This window comes from Leucoraja erinacea, chromosome 7, assembly GCF_028641065.1.
Source record: "Leucoraja erinacea ecotype New England chromosome 7, Leri_hhj_1, whole genome shotgun sequence".
Lineage (NCBI taxonomy): Eukaryota > Metazoa > Chordata > Chondrichthyes > Rajiformes > Rajidae > Leucoraja > Leucoraja erinaceus.
The window spans coordinates 39,443,927-39,469,874 of NC_073383.1; the positions used below are offsets into that span (position 1 = coordinate 39,443,927).

The following is a 25,948-nucleotide window of genomic DNA, read 5'->3' on the forward strand; positions in this document are numbered from 1 at the left end:
TAGACCCCAGAGCTCTATCTAACTCTCTCTTAAATCCATCCAGTGTTTTGGCCTCCACTACCCTCTGTGGCAGGGAATTCCACAAATTCACAACTGTCTGGGTGAAAAAGTTTTCTCTCACCTCAGTCTTAAATGGCCTCCCCTTTATTCTAAGACTGTGCCCCCTGGTTCTGGACTCGCCCAACATTGGGAACATTTTTCCTGCATCTAGCTTGTCCAGTCCTTTTATAATTTTATATGTGTCTGTAAGATTCCCCCTCATCCTTCTAAACTCCAGTGAATACAAGCCTAGTCTTTTCAATCTTTCCTCATATGACAGTCCCGCCATCCCAGGGATCAATCTCGTGAACCTACGCTGCACTGCCTCAATCACAAGGATGTCCTTCTTCAAATTAGGAGACCAAAGTTGTACACAATACTCCAGATGTGGTCTTATCAGAGCCCTATACAACTGCAGAAGAACCTCTTTACTCCAATACTGAAATCCTCTTGTTATGAAGGCCAACATTTCATTAGCTTTCTTCACTGCCTGCTGCACCGGCACGTCAACTTTCACTGACTGGTGTACAAGGACACCCAGGTCTCGCTGTACCTCTCCCTTACCTAACCACATTGAGATAATAATCTGCCCCCTTGTTTTTGCCGCCAAAGTGGATAACCTCACATTTATCTATATTATACTGAACGCTGCCACGCATCTGCCCATTCATTCAACCTGTCCAGGTCCCCCTGCTACCTCCTAACATCCTCTTCACAGTTCACACTGCCACTTTGCTTTGTGTCATCCGCAAACTTGCTTGTGTTGCTCCTAATTCCCTCTTCCAAATCATTAATATATATGGTAAACAGTTGCGGCCCCAACACCGAGCCTTGCGGCATTCCACTCGCCACAGCCTGCCATTCTGAAAAGGACCCGTTCACTCCTACTCTTTGCTTCCTTTCTGCCAACCAATTTTCTATCCACGTCAACACCCTACCCCCAATACCATGTGCTCTAATTTTAGTCACCAGTCTCCCGTGCGGGACCTTATCAATGGCTTTCTGAAAGTATAGATACACTACATCCACTGGCTCCCCTTCATATTAATTTCACCCGTGTCTGCCTTCAAGGGACCCACATTTGACTTTGCTATTCTTTTTCCCTTAACATATCTAAAGAAGCTTTTACTGTCCTTCTTTATATTCCGGCCAGCTTCCCCTCGTACTTCATCTTTTCAGCCCGTATTGCCCGTTTTGTTTCCTTCTGTTGTCCTATGAAAGTTTCCCAATCCTCTGGCTTCCTGCTACTCTTTGCTATGTTATACATCTTTTCTTTTAGTTTTATTCTATCCCTAACTTATCTTGTCAGCCACAGTTGCCTCCTACTCCCCTTAGAATCTTTCTTCCTTTTTGGAATGAAATTATCCTGCGTCTTCCGTATTATGCCCAGAAATTCCTGCCATTGCTGTTCCACTGTCATTCCTGCTTGGATCCCTTTCCAGTCTACCTTGGCCAGCTCTCCTCTCATGCCTTCATAGTCCCCTTTGTTCAACTGCATCACTGACAATTTTGATTTAACCTTCTCCTTCTCAAATTGCAGATTCAAACTAATCGTATTATGATCACTACCTCCAAGCAGTTCCTTTACCTCTAGTTCTCTTATCAAATCTGGTTCGTTGGATAACACAAAATCCAGAATTGCCTTTTCTCTGGTCGGCTCCATTACAAGCTGCTCTAAGAATCCATCTCGGAGGCACTCTACAAACTCTCTTTCTTGGGGTCCTGAACCAACCTGATTTTCCCAGTCTACCTGCAAATTGAAATCCCCCATCACCACAGTGGCGTTACCTTTGTTACATGCCAGTTTTAACTCCTGCTGCAACTTACACCCTATATCCGAGCTATTATTTGGGGGTCTGTAGATAACACCAATTAGTGTCTTATTGCCTTTGCCATTCCTCAACTCAATCCACAGTGACTCTACCTCATCAGTCCTTATGTCTTCCCTCGCAAGGGTCTGAATTTCATCCCTCACCAGCAGAGCTACCCCCCTCCTCTGCCCACCTGCCTGTCCTTTCTATAGGATGTATAACTGTGAATATTAAGTTCCCATGCCAGATCCTCCTGCAGCCACATCTCAGTAATCCCCACAATATCATATCTACCAACCTCTAACTGAGTCTCAAACTCATCTACTTTACTTCTTATACTTCGCGCATTCATATATAATATTTTAAATTCCCTATGCATCTCACCTTTCACATCGGTCCCTATTACACTTGGCCAATACTCTCCTATCCCTTTGTGTGCTTTCTTTCCCGTTAATTCTGGGGTCATTAACTAACCCTTTACTTCCTTTCCCTTTAACTCCATCCCTTTTGTACAGTTCCCCCTTACTCCAAAACAGAATCTAGTGGTCTAAGAATCTAAATCCCTGCCCACTGCAACAGTTCCTCAGCCACACATTCAGGCCCTGTATCTCCCTATTCCTGCTCTCGCCAGCACGAGGAACTTGAAGCAAACCGGAGATAACCACCCTGGAGGTCCTGCATTTCAGCACTTTTCCGAGCTCTCTAAAGTCACGCTTCAGAATATTCATCCCCTTCTTTCCGACATCATTTGTGCCAACATGCACTACCACTTCTGGCTGTTCACCTTCGCCCTTGAAGATTTTCTGCACTCTGTCCGTGACATCCTGGATCCTGGCACCAGGGAGGCAGCACAGCATCCTCAAATCCAGTCTGTTGTCCTGAGTCTCACCCAAGAATAAATAAAGTTGGTGATGCTTATAGTATCAATTAAAATAAATCTCAGTGATAACATTTGATAACATATATAGCAATTAGGGCAGCACGGTGACATCGTGGTAGAGCTGCTGCCTTACAGCACCTGAGACACAGGTTCGATCCTGACTGCAGGTGCTGTCTGTACGGAGTTTGTACGTTCTCCATGTGACCGCGTGAGTTTTCTCAGAGATCTTTGGTTTCCTCCCACACGCCATAGACGTACAGGTTGTAGGTTGGTATAAATATAAAATTATCCCTAGCATGTGTTAATGTGCGGGGATCGTTAGTCAGTGCGGATTCAGTGGGCCGAAGGGTCTGTTTCCGCAATGTATCCCTAAATTAAACTAAAGAAAATATGTTAAATGCAAAGTATAATTTGAACTTAACTCAAAGGACCTCAATACTGTTGCATCTGTCTAACAGATACTATGTTTACCCAAGGGCCCAGAGGTTTAATGAGTTGGTGTACTGGCGCTAACCTGAGTCTTTGTTTTCTTGCAGTTCGCAATCATGCTACGATTACCTGTGATCCGTAAGACATTAAGAAACGTCGCCCACTCTGCCAGAGACTGTCTGGGAGCAAAGAACAATGGTAGATAATAAGTTACTGCATGTTTAACACTATTCTCCACTGTTGGTCATGGGGAGAAATCCTGGGGGGGTGGGGACAGGGGTATGGGGACAGGGGGACATGTTTCCCCCCCATGTTTTGAGAGGTGGGTGACAATCCCCCTCGTGTTTTGTAACCCGGATTTTGAAATTCGGTGGAAAAAAAAACTCTGCTTTCCGCGAGACAGTGGGGGTGGGACTGATGATTCAGCGCGATGATTGGAAGAGGGAGGTGTCGGTCGGAGGCGGAAGTAGGGGGGTGGGACTGAAGATGGAGCGCGGTGATTGGAGGAGGGAGACGTCCTGGTGGAGCAAAGATCATAGAGCGGAGCTTGAATCGGCCTGTTTCGCAGGGCCCGGTGCGGCTTAAAATTGGCCGCGGGATTTTCCATTGCCCCACGATCAATTTGCTGCGTCGAGGCGATCGATGCTCCCGATGTTGAAGCCCCCACCGAGGGATGGAAGATCCCGCAGCCGGTTTTAAGCCACGCGGGACAATGAAAGGCCCCGCGAACAGGCCGATTGAAGCCCCACAATTCGGGGCGGACGAAGCTGCTGTTGCTGGAGTTTGTAGTCGGTCATGAACCAGGTCAGCTCCCGATGTTATCGTCCACAGGGCCCATGGCCGAAACCTCGCGTGCGAGCGTGCGTGCGCAGCCACCAAAAAATTGTGTTTCCCCCCCCCCATGTTTTGATAGCGATTTCCGTCCTTGACGGTTACAAACTGTATATGTAGGTAATTACTTTAGGTGTTTTGTGTTAGCACGATATAATTGCCAGTTAAAACTATTATTTAACATAATTTCCATCTATTTGTGGGAATTTGTGCATGTCAAGATAAGGCAATATCAAATGTAATTGCCACCATTTGTAGTTCTATCTTGACTTATTAAGGCCTGAACTCAGGAAATCCCCAAAATCCCCGAAAAATACATTGTCTGTATTCCTTTAATACTCCTTCCAACCTATCTCTTGACCAAACTTTTGTTTGCTGGTCTAGCTGGGTTGTAACTTCTGTCCAGGTACAGTCCAGGCACATTTTTTAATAATAATAATAATAATACATTTTATTTATGGGCGCCTTTCAAGAGTCTCAAGGACACCTTACAAAAATTTAGCAAGTAGAGGAAAAACATGTAAGCGGAATGAAATAAATAGTAGAGACATGACTAGCACACAAATTAAAGACAGAATTCAATTCAAAACACAATATGAGGCAATTCAAGCACAGATGAAATGGGAGGTGGACGTGGGGCTAAGGATAGGCAGAGGTGAAGAGATGGGTCTTGAGGCGGGACTGGAAGATGGTGAGGGACACGGAATTGCGGATCAGTTGGGGGAGTTCCAGAGCCTGGGAGCTGCCCTGGAGAAGGCTCTGTCCCCAAAACTGCGGAGGTTGGACTTGTGGATGGAGAGGAGACCAGCTGATGTGGATCTGAGGGACCGTGAGGGTTGGTAGGGGGAGAGGAGGTCAGTGCGATATGAGGGGGGGGCAGATGGTGGAGGGCTTTATAGGTGAGGACCAGAATTTTGTAGGTGATCCGGTGGGAGATGGGAAGCCAGTGAAGTTGTTTGAGGACTGGAGTGATGTGATGCCAGGATTTGGTGTGGGTGATGAGTCGGGCGGCTGCGTTCTGGACCAGTTGGAGCCGGTTGATGTAGGTGGAGCTGATGCCAAGGAGAAGTGAGTTGCAGTAATCCAGTCGGGAGGAGATGAAGGCATGGATGAGTCTTTCAGCAGCGGGAGGTGTGAGAGAGGGTCTGATTTTGGCGATGTTGCAGAGGTGAAATAAGGAGGTTTTAATGACATGGCGGATGTGAGGCTCAAGGGAGTGGGTGGAATCAAAGATCATGCCAAGGTTGCGGGCCTGGGGAGATGGGGAGACAGTGGTGCCGTCGATGGTGAGAGTGGGGTTATTGATTTTGCTGAGTGTGGATTTGGAGCCAATGAGGAGGAATTTTGTTTTATCGCTGTTGAGTTTTTATAGCTGACAAACGGGTTGATATGGGAGAGGGGGGTGGTTGTGGGGGGATGTGGTGCCGAGGTAGATCTGGGTGTCATCGGCGTAACAGTGGAAGTCCAGGTTGAAGTGGCGGAGTATCTGACCAAGGGGGAGGATGTTATTTAGAATATTTAATTGTGTTAAAGGTGCTAAAGGGATCTTTTTGGATTTTGATTTGAATGTAGAAACATTAAGGATATGACTTTGAATGAAATTTGCTAACTGCAATAGTTAGAAAGATGGCAAACTTGGAAATTGGAAATCATTACTGGCATAGAAACTGCCATCCATACTTGTGCCTTTCAGTATTTCATCTTGCAAATTGTTAACCTAGCAGTAATCAGACATCTTTGTCTCTTAAGAACACAGTGTGTCAATTTCACTTCTATTGATACCTATGTGATAATTATCAATCAATATGACAAACAACCTTTTGTTACTGCAACCAAACAAAAAAGACCTTTACTTTTGAAAATTTCCAAGGGGGGAATTAAAAAGTTGTTAAAATTAGTCTGAAACACTCTTGCCCCTAATCCCCTTTTCCCCATTGATATGTTTTTTTTCATGTGATTTTCTATAACAAGATATGTCTGTGGAAAGCAAAACTGCCGTGAGATGGCAAAATACCTGTAGTTTGTAAATCTTAACGCTCCTTATCCTCAATAGCTCCCTCCTCTGACAAAAAAGTGCAATGCAGCTGATGTTACTCAAGGGTAGTGATGTAGAATAGTGAGGCTAGTGCAATGTAATACCATCAATTTCAGACAAGTAGGAAATATAAAGGTTTATGTCTCTGGCAAAGTCTCTGTCTCTCTGTGGTTACATTTTTCTTCATCAGCCTAAAATATTTGTGGGGCCACATCTCAGAAGTACTTCTTTGGCTGAAATTGTTTTGGGCAATCCTGAGATTATGGAGCATATCATGCTGTATCATAGAATAAGAAAATTGAGATTCTTAGCCAATGCTGGGTCGTTTAACTGGCTATTGAACTTATCTGACTTTTTCCCCCTTTTGCCACTGTGTATTTCATGACTTTGTAGTGATTTGGTCCTAGACCACTAACACTAGCTGCTGCCTTCTCTTCATGATTTCAGTTCGCAGCACTGCAACAGCTGCCAGCAATCTGGTTGAGGTGTTTATCGACGGCAAGCCAGTGATGGTGGAGCCTGGAACCACTGTTCTACAGGTACCTTTGTTCCCTATACTGGCTTGGACATAAATGGAGACGGGTTGGTTAGTAACTTTGCAGCTGATGACAAGATATCTTGGGTTGCGAAGGCTGTCAAAGCATACAGTGGGATATAGATCAGCTACAGAAATGGGTGGAGAAATAGCAGATAGGGTTTAATCTAAGCAAATATGAGATGTTGCATTTTCGGAAGTTGAATGAAAGGGGAAAATATACAATTAATGGCAAGACCCTTAACATTATTGATATGCGAAGGGATCTTGGGGTCCAAGTCCATAGCTCCTTGAAAGTGGCATCACAATTAGGTAGAGTAGTAAAGAAGGCATTTGGCATGGTTGACAAAAAATGCTGGAAGTACTCAGCGGGTGAGGCAGCATCTATTGAGAGAAGGAATTGGCGACGTTTCGGGTTGAGACCCTTCTTCAGACTTGCTTGCTTTCATCAGTCGAGCATTGAGTATTGGAAATCATGTTGCAGTTTTATAAAACTTTGGTTAGGCCACATTTGCAGTTTTGTTTGTGGTTTTGGTCGGCCCATTTCAGGAAAGTTGTGGAGAGAGTGCAGAAGAAATTTACCAGAATGCTGCCTGGTGTAGAAGGTATAACCTATACTGAGAGGTTGGACAAACTTGGATTGTTTTCTCTGAAGCATCGGAGGTCGAGGGGAAACCTGATGGGAATATATAAAATGTTGATAGGCATAGATAGGAATGTGGAAGGTGAAGGTGGGGTCATTTGGATGCAAGGTTTAAACGAGGCTCTTCTATGCTATCTTGGGTAATTGCAGAACATCCCAGTGCACTGTTGTGAAGAAGAGTTCTCTCGTGTGATGTCACTGATATACTGCAATCCACATACAATCCACATTCAGAAAGTATTCAGACCACTTTTTCCACATTTTGTTATGTTACAGCCTTATTCTCAAATGGATTAAATTTATATCATCAATCTAAGACCCCATAATAAAAAGGGATAACAGGTGTTTAGAAATGTTTGCAAATTGAAAATAAATAACTGAAATATCACATTTACATAAGTATTCAGACCCTTTACTCAGTACTTTGAGGCACCTTTGGCAGCGATTACAGCCTCAAGTCTTCTTGGGTATGACGCTACAAGCTTGGCACACCTGTATTTGGGAAATGTCTTCCATTCTTCTCTGCAGATCCCCTCAAGCTCTGTTAGGTTGGATGGGTAGCGTCGATGCACAGCTATTTTCAGGTCCCTCCAGAGATATTTAATCGGGTTCAAGTCCGGCTCTGGCTGGGTCACTCAAGGACATTCACATACTTGTCAAGAAGCCACTCCTGCATTTTCTTGGCTGTGTGCTTAGGGTCGTTGTCCTGTTAGAAGGTGAGCCTCTGCCCCAGTCTGAGGTCCAGAATGCTCCAGAGCAGGTTTTCATCAAGGATCTCTCTGTACTTTGCTCGGTTCATGCTTCCCTTGATCCTGACTAGTCTCCCAGTTCCTGCCGCTGAAAAACATCCCCACGGTATGATGCTGCCACCACCATACTTCACCGCAGGCCAGGTGATGAGCGGTGCCTGGCTTCCTCCAGACGTGACACTTGGCATTCAAGCCAAAGAGTTCAATCTTAGTTTCATCAGACAAGAGAATCTTGTTAAGGTGCCTTTTGTCAAACACCAAGTGGGCTGTAATGTGCCTTTTACTGAGGAGTGGCTTCTGTCTGGCCACTACCATAAAGGCCTGGTTTGTGGAATGCTGCAGATATAGTTGTTCTTCTGGAAGTTTCTCCCATCTCCACAGAGGAACTCTGGAGCTCTGTCAGAGTGATCATCGGGTTCTTGGTCACCTCCCTGACCAAGGCCCTTCTCCCCCGAATGCTCAGTTTGGCCGGGCAGCCAGCTCTATGAAGAGTCCTGGTGGTTTCAAAGTTCTTCCATTTAAGAATTACGGAGGCCACTGTGCTCTTCGGGACTTGCGATGCTGCAGAAATTGTTTTATACCCCTCCCCAGATCTGTGTCTCGACACAATCCTGTCTCGGAGGTCTACGGTCAATTCCTTCATCTTCATGGCTTTCTCTGACATGCAATGTCAACTGTGGGACCTTATATAGACAGGTGTGTGCGTTTCCAAATCATGTCCAAATAATTTAATTTACCACTGGTAGACTCCAATCAAGTTGTAGAAATGTCTCGAGGATAATCAATGGAAACAGGATGCACCAAAACTCAATTTTGAGTATCGTAGCAAAGGGTATGAATACTTGTGTAAGTGTGATATTTCAGTTATTTCTTTTTAATTACTTTGCAAAAATTTCTAAAATTTCCATTTTTTATTATGAGCTATTGTGTGTAGATTGTTGATTAAAAAAAAAATTTGAATCCATTTTAGAATAAGTCTGTAATGTAACAAAATGTGGAAAAAGTGAAGAGGTCTGAATACTTTCTGAATGCACTGTAATAATTGCAAGGATATTTGAGGACCCCTTGATTTCTTTCATTGCCTCTGAAAAATACTTAATTACATGCTAGACTATATAAATCCACTAGCTTTCTTTCAATTAATGATGTGCTTCATTATTGAATGGGGAGGTTTATGCGACTCAAAGTAAGATTAGGGGTTCTCTCAATAGTCTCGAATCCGATTTGGAAGTAAGATTCAGTAATAATGTTTCTGAAATTCTTCTATGGGAGCAGAATGGAAGTACCTTACTGCAACTTGTAACTAATTTGTCCATCAGTGCATTAGCTGTACATCTCCCCAATATAAATAAGAAATGATTAATATCATGAAAAAAGTAAAGGTGGAAATATGAACGAGCAAATGGCATACTGAGTTTAATTCAGACAAGTGTAAGGTGTTGCACTTTAGGAGATCAAATGTAAGAGGAAAGTATACTGTAAATTACAGTACCTTAGGAGCATTAATGTGTGGAGAGATCCTGGGGTGCAACGACATAGTGGCCTGAAAGTGGCAACAAGCAGATAAGAGTGGCAAAGAAGGCATATGGTTTATTTGCTTTCATCAGGCAGGATATTGAATATAAGAGTCAGGAAGTCATGTTACAGTTGTATTAAACTTTGGTTAGGCCACATGTGTGCAATTTTGGTCCCCACATTACAGGGAGATGTGGATGCTTTGGAGAGGTTTCAAAAGAAGTTCACCTAGTTGTTCTTTGAAGAGTAGTCGCTATGCGAGGTTGGACAAACTTGGATTGTTTTCTCTGGAACATTGGAGGTTCAGGGTGATCTCTTAGTAATAATTAAAATTACGAGAAGCACAATTGGTAGTCAGAACATTCTTGTCAAGGTGGAAATGTCAAATACTAGAGAGTACCGATTCAAGGTGAGGGGGAAGGAGATTTGCATGGCAGGTTTTTTTCATATAGATTTTGGTAGGTGTGAGGGATGTACTGCCGGGGAAATGGTGGAAGCAGCAATGATGAGAACATTTAAGAGACAATTGGACAGGCATATGAACAAGCAGGAGGGAGACATATTGATCAATTATAGGCAGAAGGGATTATTTTAAATTGGCATCATGGCTGACACAGACATTGTGGGCAGAAAGACCTGTTCCTGTGCTGTAATCTTCTATATTCTAAACAAACTTGTTTCTGTTTACAGGCCTGTGAAAAAGTTGGCATACAGATCCCCCGGTTTTGTTACCATGACAGGCTCTCCGTCGCAGGAAATTGCCGAATGTGCTTGGTGGAGATCGAAAGGGCACCCAAGGTGCTGGGAGAGTTTGTATTTTATAATGAGGTTATGGCTGGCTGCAAGTGTTAGAAGATATGAGCAATTGAAAACAATAAAATTAATTGGGGGTATAAGCCATCAGTGAAACAATAGTATCATCACAGGGAAAAAAGCAGAGTTAATGAATTTATCTAGCAGCGAGATAAGTGATTCTTGGACTAGAAAAGAACAGCACATTCAGCATTACGTTGGGATTACTCACGGGCACCAAAAGATGATTATCAATGAAACATTTTAGGTACATTAAAGTAGTTAATTTGTAACTTTTGAAATGCATTTATTTTTTAAACAAATGAAGACGTCCTTTCCTCAATTAAATAAAAACAATTAAACAAAATATTGGATTTGCAACAATATTGAAAATTGTGACTGTTGAGTTCAATATATTCTATTGATAATGTCAACTGAAAACCAATTTAACCCTTCCTTCTTAGCCAGTAGCTGCCTGTGCTATGCCAGTAATGAAGGGATGGAATATCCTTACGAATTCTGAAAAAACTAAGAAAGCCAGGTAAAGTACGGTGAAAACGCTTTGCGTTGTTGTGGGAATCTGCCATTTAAATGTTGCATGTCTGATACTTGCAATTTATAGTAATTGTTAACATTATATTTGAAAGATTAATCTGTATGAAATTTTCAAAAAATATTGATGGGCGCAGTGGCATTTGCAAGGGAAATTAAAAAAAAAAAACATTATTATAATCAATTGGAACATAAGTTCATAGGTATGCATTGAAAGGTGTTGGTGGAATACACACTGTTCTTCAGCTAAATGTTGCTTAGACATTCAGATACACTTTGTGTTTGTGATATTTGCTGTTCCGTTAGGTAATATAGGATGGTAATCATTATATTGTGTATTATATATGCTACATTTCGCTTTTATTTTGTGCACAGAGAGGGTGTGATGGAGTTTCTGCTGGCTAATCACCCATTGGACTGCCCTATCTGTGACCAAGGAGGAGAATGCGATCTCCAGGTACCATTGATACTAACAAATGTAAAATGTTTTGACACCAGGAGTGAAGGTATCGTGGGACAAAGGCGATGCTAGTTTGGTGACTTATACCCGATATTGCATTGATGCTCTATGCTGATGACTATTGTGTAAATGAGCTCCAGGTCCCTTTGAACAGAACGTATCTGTTAAACCTCCCCCTAAGCCATAGAGGAATATGATGGACGATGTATCTTAGACAGGTTCTATTTTAACCCTTGAAGATAAATAGAAAATTATGCTGTGAACCAAAATCTCTTAAGGACCTGAGGTACTGATTTTGGTGTTCGAGAATGGCAGAAAGGCCAGGTTTTGCTCTTGCATTTACCATTCTTTATTAGAAATCTTGAATCTGTTTCTTTGCAAAGCAATAAACTGCAGCACATTGCTCTTTAAATATGGTATCCTGTGCCTTGGAATGGTGGGACACATCAGTAATAGAAATATTTGTCCAAAGAGAGTTTTATCAGGGAAGTCTGGTTGCTCTTCATAGTAGGAAATAAGAACCACTTTCAGAAAGAAAGTTGGAGTTGCATTTTTCTAATGCATAGAATGAGGAGAGAATGCTGCAGGGAAAAGTCATTTTTTAAAAAATGAAACGGTAGTAAAGAATTAGAACTAAGTGGACTTGTTTGGATTTTCCATGAATATTGGGCAGGAATTCAACGAGTTATCACGATGAAACTGGTGGAGAATGAGCATTGCCCAATGTTCACGTATAATTATTTGTTATGGTGAGATTGTGCAGAGGAAGTACAATGAAAATCATCTGATGATGAAATTTGCCTCTGCAAATAATTACACAGGTTGTCTAAATAGCATTTTGTAACAATCTTGCATGAGTAAGCTATTTAGTAGAGTTTTGTAAGAGTGATTTCTTAGTCAGACGTTTAGGTTGTTACCATAAAGTTTCAGGAGTGATGTATTCATATACAAAGTCCTGTGCTCTGATTCAAATACTGTCGATGTTTTCATCATGACTTCCTTTGTGGCTATATATGACAGGAACCAATTTAAATGTGAAATACTATTTACAACTACCACTACCAACCGTGTGCACTTTCCCCTATCTCAAGTGGAGGTACCAGCTTCAGTTCCAGAGTGAGCTCAAAATGCAGGGAGGACATTTTTTAGAAGTGAATGTGTTTGGTATCTCACAATTTAAATATTGTCAGCTGTTCTTGTTCTTGCTTTATTACGTATCGCTGCTGCCATTCCAATTTGATAAAGCTATCCAATATCATGATTGACAGGATCAGTCAATGATGTTTGGCAGTGATCGGAGCAGATTCACAGAGGGAAAGAGGGCTGTGGAAGACAAGAACATTGGCCCACTTGTGAAAACCATCATGACCAGGTGTATTCACTGCACACGCTGTATCAGGTAAGTGCTACAACAAATTTATTTTCTTGTTCTCAAGAAGTAGCTATTGGTTTTATTGACCTGGTTAATGGACACATTGTGGCACCACGTGTATCAAGAGGTCCGGATTCTGATATATCTACTGGAGAAAGGATTGAACTATTGTACAGGCATTGGGCATGGCTCAGAGATAGCACTCTTTCTCTTGAAGTTCCTTGTTTCAAGAACACAGAATCCACAGTTATATCTAAGCGAGTAATGAACAAAAAAAAAGAACAATTATTGCTTTATTGCAGGTGAAATCTGGTGAGTTGTTAAACTCAAGCACCTTGCTTTATCTCTCATCAAATACCAGCCAGTCTTTTCCACCCCATATTATTAACTTTCCTTTCTTCATTCTGTACTAAATGTGACACTATCTTCCGACAAAGCATCAATTTCTATACCCAACTCAGTGGCAGCTAGCTTTATCTCACTACCAGCTGTCTTGCCCTCCTTCCATCTGTGTTCATGATTGTGTTCATAGTTTGTTTGGTTGTTTGTTTGTTTGTCTTTTTGCACAAAATCCGCAAGCATTGCCGCTTTTCATTTCACTGCACATCTCGTATGTGTATGTGACGGATAAACTTGACTTGACACCTACTTCCCCTCCTCTCTCTCCTCCCCCTCCCCCCAGACCGCCTGACATTTTCTCCCAACTAATTACTGCATGGGCCATATCCATTGCTTTCCATATCTAGGCCTACCATGATGAGTCTCAGGAAAATGAACTCTTCTGTTCATGACCTGGGAGTTGTATTTGACCTGGAGTTGAGATTCTGACCGTGGCTATTTCCATCTCTGCATCATTGACCCCCATTACCTCTGCCTAGGTATATCATCTGCTGATGCATGCACCTATGGCTTTCTAACCATGATTTTTTTCTTAGACTAGCCTACAAGGATAAGATATCCTTTTACAAGGATAAGATTTTCCAAAACCTTTTATATTGTCTCTGGTTTTGATGATTACTGGCTCCCAGGTGAGCAATGCTACAATCAGAAGTTCTCGTCATTGATATCAAATCTATCCCAATTCTCATTCTTCCTTATCTCTGCAATCACTGCAAGCCATATAATCCTCCGTGGAATCTACACTTCTCTAATTTGGGTCTTTTGTTCATCTTCAAACTAATTTATTTTGCCATTGATGGCTATGCTTTTAGATGTCAAAGTACTTGGATCTGGATTCTCTCCTTAGTCATTGTTTTCCTTTACTTCTGCTTCAAACGTCCTAGAAATGTACATATTTTGTTAAACATAGTCATTTGTGCCATTATCCTGATATGTAGCTCAGCATGAATAGATTTTGATATAACACACCTTGGTTGTTTTTGATACAATAAAGGTGCTATAAAAATAGAAGTGGCTGGTATAGCTATTTCTGAGACGTTGTCAGGCAAAGTCTCAAAGTACTTCACAATCTAATGTCATGAAAGGTGGTAAAGTAATACATTGCATCAGTAATAAAAAGGAGTCAAAAACTGTGTGTGATCTTGAGCATTCTTTAGCATTAATTTGATCTGCACCAAAGCTCACCACAAGTATGATGTAAGTTTTATAAAATCTCCCACACAGTGTAGAACTAATAAAAACTCCTATTTACTAAGGGTGGGGTTTCAGTGATATATTAAAATCAAGAGATGGTATGGATTGATGTTGTCATCAAAACATTACAGTCCATTATGCATAACACAGTCACATCAAATAAACTCCAATTTATTGCAGCTAAGGCAACTTTTTTTTATCAAAAATAGCTTAATTGAAAGTCGAATTTGTGATGTTGCTGATGAAGGCAAGTATTTCCATTGAACTGTTATGTAACTTGGTTTGTTCTTTGACAGGTTTGCCAGTGAAGTGGCAGGTGTGGATGACTTGGGCACTACAGGAAGAGGAAATGAAATGCAGGTTGGGACATATATTGAAAAGATGTTCATGTCTGAAGTATCAGGGAACATCATCGACCTTTGTCCAGTTGGAGCTTTGACGTCTAAGCCCTATGCCTTCACTGCCCGTCCGTGGGAGACCAGGTGCCGTATTTGCTTGCTATTATGCAGTGGAACTTTTTGCAACTTTAATGTTGGGAAGCGTGAGGGCATGCACTTCAGTTAGATGAATCAAAAGACAGCATATTATTTAAATTGAGCAAGAGGCTTCAGATGAGTGAAGTCGGAGAGATCTAGGTATTTTTATGAATGTATGCATAGAGGTTATGGGGAGAAGGCAGTAGTATGGGGTTAGGAGGGAGAGATTAATCAGCTATGATTGAATGGTGGAGTCGACTTGATGGGCCAAATGGCCCAATTCTACTCTTATTCCTTATTACCTTAATCACAAAAGATAAGAGGCAAGTTACGAAGGCAAACTGCATTTTTACTTTTTTTTATGGGGTTGGACTTGAAGAATCGAGTATTTATTATAATTGTACAACGTATTTACAAGACCACACATGGAATATCGCACACAGTTTTGATCCCCATAACTATAAAAGGATATGGAAACATATAAAATAGGTGCAGGAGTAGGCCATTCGGCCCTTCGAGCCAGCAATACGATCATCCAAAATAAGTACACCGTTCATGCTTTTTCCGCATATCCATAACATTGGAGGTAGACCAAAGGGGATTCCTAAGGCTAATTCATGGGATGAAAAGTTTGTCCCATAAAAGTTCACTACTTAATACAGACAACACAAAGGGTTAAAGGTAAACCAAGCCAAGCTTTACTCAATTCGTCATGATGGCAGTGATGGGGACAAGTGCAGAGAGTATACCAGTATGCTTGGTGCTCCACAAGCAGCCACTCAAAGATACAGTGTTTTACAATTTCTTATATACTCTTAAAGTCAAGTAAATGCCTTAGTCATTTTTCCAAAAACTACTGCCGAGGTGCACTTCCAAGAAGCAACTGCTGCGTCTGTTCTAGTGACAGTTACCTTCTGTGGAGCAGCGATCTATGTAAGTCGGTTCGGTCAACTGCCGTTCTGTAGTTAGGTTATCCCAGGCATATTCTGTTCTGTGGTTTTTCCAAGATTTGCAAGTTTTGCTCACATCTACATGAGTCAGCAGTATTTCATACTAGCTACTAGCAGTATTTCAGTTTTTCCTCTGTCACTAGTTTTAAAGCTACATAAGCATCTAAGCAAGAATACAGAAATGGTCAAGTATCCCATCATGCAAGATAACCCTAGCTAATAGCGATTAACTCTTTCTTTCATTCCTTCTTTTTATCATAACATGATAACATTACAGTCCCCCCGAAGCACAGAGTGGTCAGATACATTGCATGACAAATATCAACGTAAACCCCAACAGAAAAATAGAACCGTAATATAGTATGGTTCCCTAGAGACCTCCAAACCAGCTAAATAGCCACCAGCTGTCCCCATCATTGTCGCCATCCATCAGGCTCCCAATTTTAACTTCCTGGGATATGTGAACAGCCAAGTTAGTAATGCTAGAGGACTCATCGGGGACATAGGTGCAGTATTCCTGCCCTATTATAGCACAGGTCCCTCCTTTTATTCTGCAGGGGTATAGTGCGAAGTGCAACCATTTCAGCTGTTATGGATGAGGGGGTCTTTTAGGTGTAAGTAAAGGCGTCCACAGTTTCATTAGCCAATTTCTCCAATATGGAGGCCATATTAATCAATTCCCGTGATAGGCGGGTTGTCCTGTAAAATGGGAAGGCAATCATCCAGAATCGCTCTGATTCCTATATACTTCACTTAGCCCTCACGGGGATATACAATTCAGTTAGATATTACATAGTTCGCATGTGAGGGACAACAAAGGCCAATTAACAGCATCCCCTTCAGTTGTAGGTTGACCTTTCCCAGTTCTTCTCATCCCCACGTGGCATATCAGGTAACCATGGGTATGCCCAGGATCCGCACACAAAATACGTCCCATTTATTGGACGTGGCGGGCCACTACCACTAACCTTGGTGCAGGTGCTGTTTCCCCCCCCTATTTTTAGGATTCAAATAACACATATGTTGGACGGGCCTTCCCCGGTCACTTTTATCCAGATTATTCCCCATAGCCGCGAGACTCTCTCAGCCCAGCTACTTTGTGAATGACAAACTTTTTTAGTTTGCTCTATCCAATTGCCAACTACTTTTCCAGTAGCAAAATACCTTACCAACTACTCTTCTAGTAGCAAAACCTCTTACCAACTACTTTCCTAGTAGCAAAAATATATTAATTTATGACTAACCTTTTTAGTTTAGCAAATCCTCTTACCAACTACTCTTCTAGTAGCAAAACCTCTTACCAACTACTTTCCTAGTAGCAAAAATATATTAATTTATGACTAACCTTTTTAGTTTTGCTCTAACCAATTGCCAACTACTTTCCCAGTAGGAAAATACCTTGCTAACTACTCTCCTAGTAGCAAATTCTCAATACGGTTGGTCTTACCTTCATTGTCTACTTCTAAGGATTTCGGCAGGGAACCAGATCAACCTTCTGACGAGGGACCCGAGTTTTCCCGGGAGGTCAGTCTCAAGGGGTCCGACTAGTGCACTTTTTTTCTCCCCATCTGATCCCGGTCAAACTGCGGCCTCTTACTCAGTCGTCTGTTGATGGTCCCAGTGAAATCCTGCCGACTACGCCAATGATAAAGTTCACTACTTAATACAGACAACAACACCCCCTATTTCAGTTATCAGTAATCCCCATACAAGCTCCATGAGTCAGCAGTATATTTCCTCTGTCAGTAGTTTTAAAGCTACTTAAGCAAGAATGCAGAAATGGCCAAGTATCCCATCATGCAAGATAACCTTAGCTAATAGCGGTTAACTCTTTCGAGAGAGGCAAGACCGTTTGGGTTGTATTCTGAGGAGTTTAGAAGAATGAGTGTGATCTGATTCATACTTGAGAGACTGAGGAATTGAAGGTCACAGGGAACTGAAACAAAAGAGGAGTTGAGGCCAGCAAAGATCGCATTAATGTTAGGAAGGCTTAAGGATGACTGGTGGTATACTCCCGCTCCTGTTTTCTTATACTTGTGTGACTGAGACAGGTTATTGTATTCAAAATAGTATGTGCATCAGACCCACTTTGTGCTTTTAATGCAACATCCTATATGGTGTTAGGAATAAAGGAACAGGAGGAAGTCTCTCGGCTTCCTCCTAGCCAGTCAGGTATTTGGTAGATAACAGCTGATCTTTACATCGCATACCCATCTAAGTTCCATATCTCTCAATATCCTTATCCCCAAGAATTCTATTCTGTTTTCAAATTGAATGTTGATGATATTGTTAATTCTCACATATTCTCAATAGCTTCCTCAGAGACAGATCTTTCACACTTCCTTTTGTGGCAAGAAGTGCTTTTTGATGTCATCATTGTGAGATCTAACTCTAATTTTGTTATCTCCCAAAATTGTTGTTAAATCTTATAATTAAATCACTTCAATATTTTTAATCAGCTTCTGTAAAGCCCATGACTGGCACTCGTAGGAAGATAAGGACAGTAGGGACGATGGGCTTTGCCACTTGTGCATTCTCCTCATCAAATGGCACACCATCCTGTTTTTCTTTAGCTGACCCTTCAAAATACTGGAATTCCATACTTGATAAAAGAGTGAGAATACCTTTTTTCAATGGTTGCTAAATGTAAGCAGTGGGCTCACCATCACCATTTAAAGTTCATTAGAAAAGTCAACGAGTGGACCTTGTCAGAAGTGGCCACATTCACTCCCTCGGGGGACCTGGGGAGAATGCTAGTTAGGCAACTTGTCTTTCTGATTTAACCTTTCTAGCCTGATGAATGACTGAAACTTCCCTTTCAAGAAAAGAAAGTCAAAGTTGTGTAAAGAAAACCAATTTAGTGGCTACCTGAATAAGCAGGGTTGATTAATACTTGGAAGTGAGGTTAACCTCAACTGATAACAGTACTTGAGATTTAAATGTTTTCGGATTTTTTAATTTGGACACATTTGCCCTTTCAAATTTTGTTTTTGTTCTAATTCTTCTTCAGGAAGACAGAGTCCATCGATGTGATGGATGCTGTTGGTAGCAACATTGTTGTGAGCACACGTACTGGGGAGGTGATGAGAATCCTGCCACGGTTAAATGAGGATGTGAATGAAGAGTGGATCTCTGATAAAACCAGGTGATGGATCTTAATCCGATGGATATTTTATGTAAAGTTTTACATGACATGAGACCCTCCAACTTTTTTTTTATGGTAAAGATTAGATTTGAGAGCCCCGTGAGAGTTGCAATACGGTCGTCATTGGGTGTGAAGATGGAGTTCCAACTTTACTCTGGAACACAATACCTCAGTTGACATGACTATATGCCATATGTTGGAGGTGGTCGTTAAACTAAAGCCGGTTTTCTCTCCATCGGATGGATGTGATCCATGGCACTATTTCCAAACATATTTTTGCCTATTATTACACTGAATGAATAGTTTAGAAGTTATGAAAGACATTACAACTATGAGTCCTTTTTGAATGATATGGAAAATGGTGACACTTCTTAAATTCAAAGATCCTGTTTAAAGCTGTTCTGGGTTTTGCTGTTTAAATAATCCTGTTAGTCTTGCTCCCTGTATCCCTGCATTATTTCTCTCGAGTATTTATTCAAATCCCTTTCAAGGTAGATTTGATTTCCTTCACTCATTTTATTCCAGATACTGACCACTCCTATGTATAAAACATGTATTTCCATAGTTAAGCTCAAGAACTACAGATGCTAGAAATCTGAAATAAAAGCAGAAAATGCTGGAACACCCAGCAGGTCGGGCATTATCTGGAAAGATAATCTGAGCGAACGGGTTAAAGACCCCTCTACCTAACGCTGGTTCTCTTTTCACTGGTGCTACTTGAGTATTTTTTACTTCGTTTTTCCATGCGTTGGCTCTTTTGTCAGTCAACTTGCTTCTGTCTATTTTCATAACTGACTTGGTAATAACAGAAATAGATGAAGTAAAGAGAAAATGTCTAAATTAATTGATTTTTAAATACATTTTCTGCAGGAAGGCCAAGGCCCCTGTTTCTCCAAACCATGCTCTGTAACAATGTGGCTTTGTGCCACAGACTGCTATTCTTTGTCCTCACTTTCATTCTCCAGCTTTGTGAATTTTTCTTTAAAAAAAAAAACAAACTCCAGGCCTTCTTTCCATTCTCTAATTTACTTTAATTAAAATTAAATTTTAAGTAGTTGTGATTGTCTTGCTCTGTTTTTCTCTGCAGGTTTGCCTACGATGGACTGAAGCGTCAACGCTTAACTGTTCCCTTGGTCAGGAACCCAAAGGGGCAGCTGATATCTGCATCTTGGGAGGAGGCAATGAGCCGGATTGCAGAAGTGGTAATTAACTAATAGAAATTACAATGATCTAAGTTAAAGTGCATTGGAGGATGTGGAAAAACAAGGCAAAATGCATTGACTACTTTCCATTGGTGGACAGTGGTGAGGATGGGATACAAGGATTGTAGAAAGCTGAAATGTGTGATTTAAGATGGTTGGCAGAAGAGCCAAAGAAAATATAAGAAATTGTATATAAAGCCCATTATTATCAGGAACGCAGTACATTAAATGATGGTAGAAGCAGATTCAATAGTTTCTTCTGAAAATAAATTGGTTAAATGTTTAAAGGGGAGAAAGTAAGAATTTTGAGGCTTTTTCAAATGCTCCTCACAAACACAATGGGCCAAATGACCTACTGTGCTTATATAATTCTCTCCCCCAATCTTTTCATGTGGTTCTAGCTACAAAAAATGCAGAATAAAGATGTGGCTGCTATTGCTGGAGGAATGGTCGATGCTGAAACACTTGTGGCTCTGAAAGACTTGATCAACAGGTTAAACAGTGATGCGCTGTGCACGGAGGAGATCTTCCCTATGACTGGAGCTGGGTACGTTTGATGAGGTCAATTGAACACAAATTTTTGATTTGTCACAAATTGAAGTATGATAGTGACACAATTTGAATAGTTACAATTGTAATCCTATTTTGTGACCATATCTTTTGATATTAATAGGAAACATTTCTTCAGTGGTGAGAATAAGTTACAATCTCTTAAGTTCATTTTAATAGCCTATAGGATCTGTCAGCTATTCACAACATTTTGGTTTCCTAACATTTTGGGCGATGCCGACCTTGGATTAGTGTTGAATTTCTGAAGTGCGACACATGAATTGTTACATTGTGTGATTGTATTTGATTTGATAGGAATTGCAGCCTCTCCCTGCTAATAGAAACAGGCCAAGTATCCATATTTACTCTAACCTATTTTTTTTTTTTTGTTAAACATTCTCCCACATTTCCCTCAATCTACTGTACTGGCCTTCCTTGGGTGCACAAGATGCATTTTGTGACAGTATTGTTCTGTCTTAGGACAATGCAACCCTTGGTTATCTCCACACCTTCTCCATTTTGAGGAGCTGATATTTTTGCAGGTGTGCAATAGTGACTCAAAGCATACCCTGAATTTTGTTTGAGTTTTTTTTAATGTTGGAAACCTTTCTTTAATTCTTTCCTGCCCTTGGACAGGAAAGAGAGCAGCAGCTTAATGTGTGGCGAATTCTCGGCATTCATGCATTAGCGCAGCAACGAGGTGCACAAGAAACTCTTCTACAAATGTTCTCAATTGGCTCTGAATAAAACATCATAATTTCAAGGTAGACACAAAATGCTGGAGTAACTCAGCGGGTCAGGCAGCATCTCTGGAGAGAAGGAATGGGTGACGTTTCAGGTCGAGACCCTTGTTCAGACTGTGTTACTCCAGCATTTTGTGTGTACCTTCGATTAAAACCAGCATCTGCAGTTCTTTCATCATGATTTCAAGGTCAGATCTAGGCTTCATATACACAGATTAGACTGGCCTGAAAACATTCCATTCAAAACTTGTGGGGATTTGACATAGAGATGACAAACTGAGGCTCATCTGATATCTGAAGAAGGGTCTTGACCTGAAACGTCACCCATTCCTTCTCTCCAGAGATGCTGCCTGTCCCGTTGAGCTACTCCAGCATTTTGTGTCTACCTCATCTGATATTAGTCAAGGTATACATTACATATTCTATGGTTACTTTTTGAAGAGATACTGAGGCTTTTTCAATTAACGAACAATATTCTTTACTTCAACAAAGACCCGGTCAGTTACATAAAACACATTCTGCACCTAAGATTTTATACATTCCTATTTCTAGGAGCTTTCCTTGTTGCCATAAAGGAATGGCTAAATACCATATGTATGTGGGTGTTTCCGTAAAGGGTACCAACCTGTGACATGGGTGGCCAAATTTGAACGTTATTAAATCATAATGAAATGCTACAGCATTAAAAATGGGCCTACCTGTGACCCTTTTGAGCTAATTTGTGATCAGAATCAACAAAAATTTGACAAATTTAACAATTTCAAAATTTGAAGAAAACAAACGAGAATTTGTTTTTTCCATTTACGACACGTGGGGACTGTCTCTTATACTGATTTCTAAGCTCCCTTACAAAATGTGACAACTAACGCACCATGAGGCCTGTATTTCACGTCGGGGTCATACAAATGGTGTTGTTTGAATTTTTTTTTAATTGCGACAAGTACAAAAAATTTTGGCTTAAATAATTATTTAATTGCAAAATTAATGTGATCTTTCAGGTATAAATTAGCCTAAGGATTTGATGTAATCCTGCTTAATTGCCACAAAAGGCAAGAAAACACAGGGACATATTTGAAAATTTTCTTTGTAAAAACAGATTTATTTATTTGCTTCATCACATTATTTTGGCTATACACCATGATCTATACTGTTTAAAATACAGGATATGAAACAATGTGAATATCAGGGGCCGCGGAATGTTTTTGAAAGTGGGGGGGGCTGAGCAAAAAAACTGATCACCGGCCTCTGGGGTACCCAGTGAGGGAGCGGAGCGACCGAGCAGGGGGGAGAGTGTGGGAGGGTGGCACAATTATTCTGCCTCTGCCTCTGTCTCTGTCTCTCTCCGTCTCCGGCCCGACTCTCTCTGGCCCTCTCTCCCCCTCCCCCTCCGCGGCTAATCACAGCGCTTCGCTCACTGCCCCATATCTCAACTGCGAACTGTGATGGGCCGTTGAGGGGAGGGGGGGTTTTGGGGGGCATTCGGTTTCCGCCACGGCTAGTCGTGGTTTTGCCCAAAAATCATAGTGGAGCTCTGCTCTATGCTCTTTGGTTTTGCCGCGTTCACTGTTCTGAGATTCTGGATGTGAAATGTCAAAACCCCCCCCCCCCCCCCCCCCCAGTTCCATGGCCCATGTATATTGCATAAAAAAACAAGAAAATAACCTGGAAGTTTGGAGGCCTTCAGTTTCACTACTGAGTGCTGATCATGTTGGGCCATTTTCTCCTGAGTGATGTAATGTACTTTTGAATTAAATGTAAATCGTTCAACATGAAAGGTGCAAGATTCCAACCAGTTCATGAGAGATTTAACAAAAACCTGGAACTTTCATAGATATTTTGTCAGTTTCCTATGACAAATTGCCAGATTTATTTAAATCGGTTTTGCATCTTGATAGCATTTGGAGTGTTGACCATTGACAGAAAACTCAACTGGACCAGTTGTGCATGTGGCATGAACACTGGAGGAGATCAGAAGTTGCCATTTGATTTATTTGAGTCCATGTGCTTGGGTCTGAGCAGTTCCTACAACATTAAGGTTATTACAATGACATCTTTTGAAAGGGTTGACCTTATTTTTCAAACAGCACCGACTTGCGCTCCAATTATTTGCTGAACACCAAGATTGCGGGAGTGGAGGAAGCTGATGTACTGCTGCTAGTTGGCACCAACCCACGCTTTGAGGCCCCACTTTTCAACGTTCGAATCAGAAAGAGGTCAGTACATGAATTGTTACCGGTCTGAGAAATGAGGATGCTATATTCTGAAAGGAACCTCCCCACATTTAACATTTTCCTTTGCTCCTTTACTTAATCCTATGAGGTAACAGACAACATTATTCCATGATATTCCATGGACACTTTGAAAATTCCCAGAGTGAAATGAAGTAAAAGTTGGCGTGGAGATGTGAAACAGAAAAGTAATTGGATAATCAGAAAACAAGCATAATAATGTTAGAAATTTCATAGATTTGAACCAATTTAGATCAGCAGGCTGAGCAAATAATTGGTAAATGGGATGATGAGTTGTGGTGTGATGATTTTGCTTGACCTTGGGTTTATTTTGGACAGAAGACAGAAGGGTGGGCAAGAGGGCATTGACATTTCAGACAGCACAGTTTAGCAACAATCTCTCAGCTTTTTCCAGAAAGCTAGGCTTGATCCTGACTCTGGAGTTTGCTCAAAGAGCTCCAGTTTCCTCCCACATGCCGAGGTGGTGCTGGGCGACCGTGCTTTTGCGGTTGTAGCACCTAGACTGTGGAACAGCATCCCTCTTCTCATCCGAACTGCCCCCTCCATCGACTCTTAAGTCTAGACTTAAAACTTATTTCTACTCACAAGCGTTTCTTGAGGGCCTCTGAGGGAGCGCTGTATGTATAAGATCTATCCGGTTGTGAATTTGTTATTTATGTTCCATGAAGGCATGTAGTTTGTATTTATTATGCACTTAGCTGCACAATTTTTGTGTGTCGCTGGTGGATCCATGGGTTGTAGTTTCCCTCCAAACATTACCAGTTCAAGTTCCAATTTGAATAATCGAGGGGGGTGGTTGGTGAGGATGGGGGGGGTAAATAAAAATCTAGCTACACTCTCCCTGTACAATGAGCCTCATTGTTTGTGTTGCCATCTTTTAAATAGGTATTAAACCGAGGCCCTTCTGTCAAGTGAGTAAACGTATATTAAGAAAATCGACATTATATTTTGAAAATGGAGCAAAGGAATTACTCCTTCTTGTCTTTTTTCTGCTCAACCAAGCTTGCTTTCTAAAGAAAGCACTAATTAGTCTGAAGAAGGATCTCGACCCAAAACATAATTCTCCAGGGTTAGTCCGGCACTTTTTTTCATAAACCAGCATCTGCTCATCCATGTCTCCATTTTACTGCTCCGCGGCGAAATCTCCTCAAGGTGTGTCTACTTTGAAGAAGTTCTCCTCCCAATATAAGGGAGTGTCCCGACATAAAACCTGCTGAGTTACACCACCACTCTGTATCGCTTTTTGTAAACAAACATATTTAGTTCCTATATCACCGATTATTTGGTTCTCTTGCAATGTTCCCAATTTTGTGGGAACATACTGTTCACAAAGTAGCAACTGTAATTCCCGTACTATAACGGGAACTAACATTTAATACAGGGGTCGACAACCTACGGCCCCTGGGCCGAATCTGGCCCATAACCCGAAATCATCCGGCCCGCAGACTTTTTTTTTTTCCCCCCCTATCATCCCGCCCGCAGAATTCCGTCATCTCTGGTACCTGGAATGTTTAAAAAAGAACTGCAGATGCTGGAAAAATCGATGGTAGAAAAAAATGCTGGAGTCAGTTTCTCCAGCATTTTATTCTACTTCCGGTACCTGGAAGATGATTTGTCTGTACCGCTTCCTGCGCACGGCCGCGCACCTTCTGTGTCTGGGCTTCACTGTCAGCATCGGGGTTGTCAGTAGGCCGGGGACGAGTGCGTGTGATATTTGAGCTCATTGAGGTGGTGTCCTCGAAGGGGTGCGATCTATGTGAACACGTGATTTGATGCCTGCCATCCGGGGCGGGATGGGGTCGGGATTCATGTGTACATGTGATAGATGTGGCCCGCCATCCGCTCACAGACGTGCGTCCGGCCTCTTGGCAGAAAAGGTTGCCAACCCCTGATTTAATAGAACCTCCTTACTCATGGATCTCCAAATTCCATTGGTGATCTTCTTTGGATGTAAATTTTGATTGTTGCTTTCATTCTTTTCCTTCGTCATATATACAATCTAACCATCTTGTATGTAACACCACAAGACCCCGTTTGTCCAGATTGAGTAGGTAGAGAGAGTATTAAAGGCAGCTTGGGAACGTTTGGAAGGAAAAGCATGCTCAATGAAAAATTCAGATTGGTTTGCACTCATTTTGTTATTCTATCAAATAATGCTAGACCTGTCAGCATCTTTTGCTGCAGTTTGCATGAACAGTTCACCCAGTAATCGGGTAACGTTAAATGTTTGTGCAATTTACAGCTGGCTGCACAATGATCTTCAAGTGGCTTTAGTTGGGGCAAATGTGGATTTGAGTTATTCCTACAATCATCTTGGAGAATCTCCAGAGATATTACAGGAAATTGCATCAGGAAAGCATCCTTTCAGTCAGGTATGGTTGATGTCACCATGTTCTTA

General features: G+C 41.5%; 1 protein-coding gene across 1 annotated transcript in view; it reads left to right on the forward strand.

Annotated features, from left to right (window-relative positions):
• The window catches only part of ndufs1 (NADH:ubiquinone oxidoreductase core subunit S1), a 43,606-nt gene that overhangs the window by 4,667 nt on the left and 12,991 nt on the right, over positions 1 to 25,948 (forward strand). Inside the window, exons 2-13 of the mRNA XM_055638330.1 lie at positions 3,267 to 3,357; positions 6,473 to 6,564; positions 10,158 to 10,265; positions 10,724 to 10,800; positions 11,187 to 11,268; positions 12,540 to 12,670; positions 14,533 to 14,718; positions 18,673 to 18,807; positions 19,895 to 20,009; positions 20,411 to 20,556; positions 23,386 to 23,514; positions 25,793 to 25,922. Of these exons, the coding sequence (XP_055494305.1) occupies positions 3,276 to 3,357; positions 6,473 to 6,564; positions 10,158 to 10,265; positions 10,724 to 10,800; positions 11,187 to 11,268; positions 12,540 to 12,670; positions 14,533 to 14,718; positions 18,673 to 18,807; positions 19,895 to 20,009; positions 20,411 to 20,556; positions 23,386 to 23,514; positions 25,793 to 25,922 (1,413 nt within the window). The 5' untranslated portion in view covers positions 3,267 to 3,275. The remainder of the gene's footprint in view (positions 1 to 3,266; positions 3,358 to 6,472; positions 6,565 to 10,157; positions 10,266 to 10,723; positions 10,801 to 11,186; positions 11,269 to 12,539; positions 12,671 to 14,532; positions 14,719 to 18,672; positions 18,808 to 19,894; positions 20,010 to 20,410; positions 20,557 to 23,385; positions 23,515 to 25,792; positions 25,923 to 25,948) is intronic.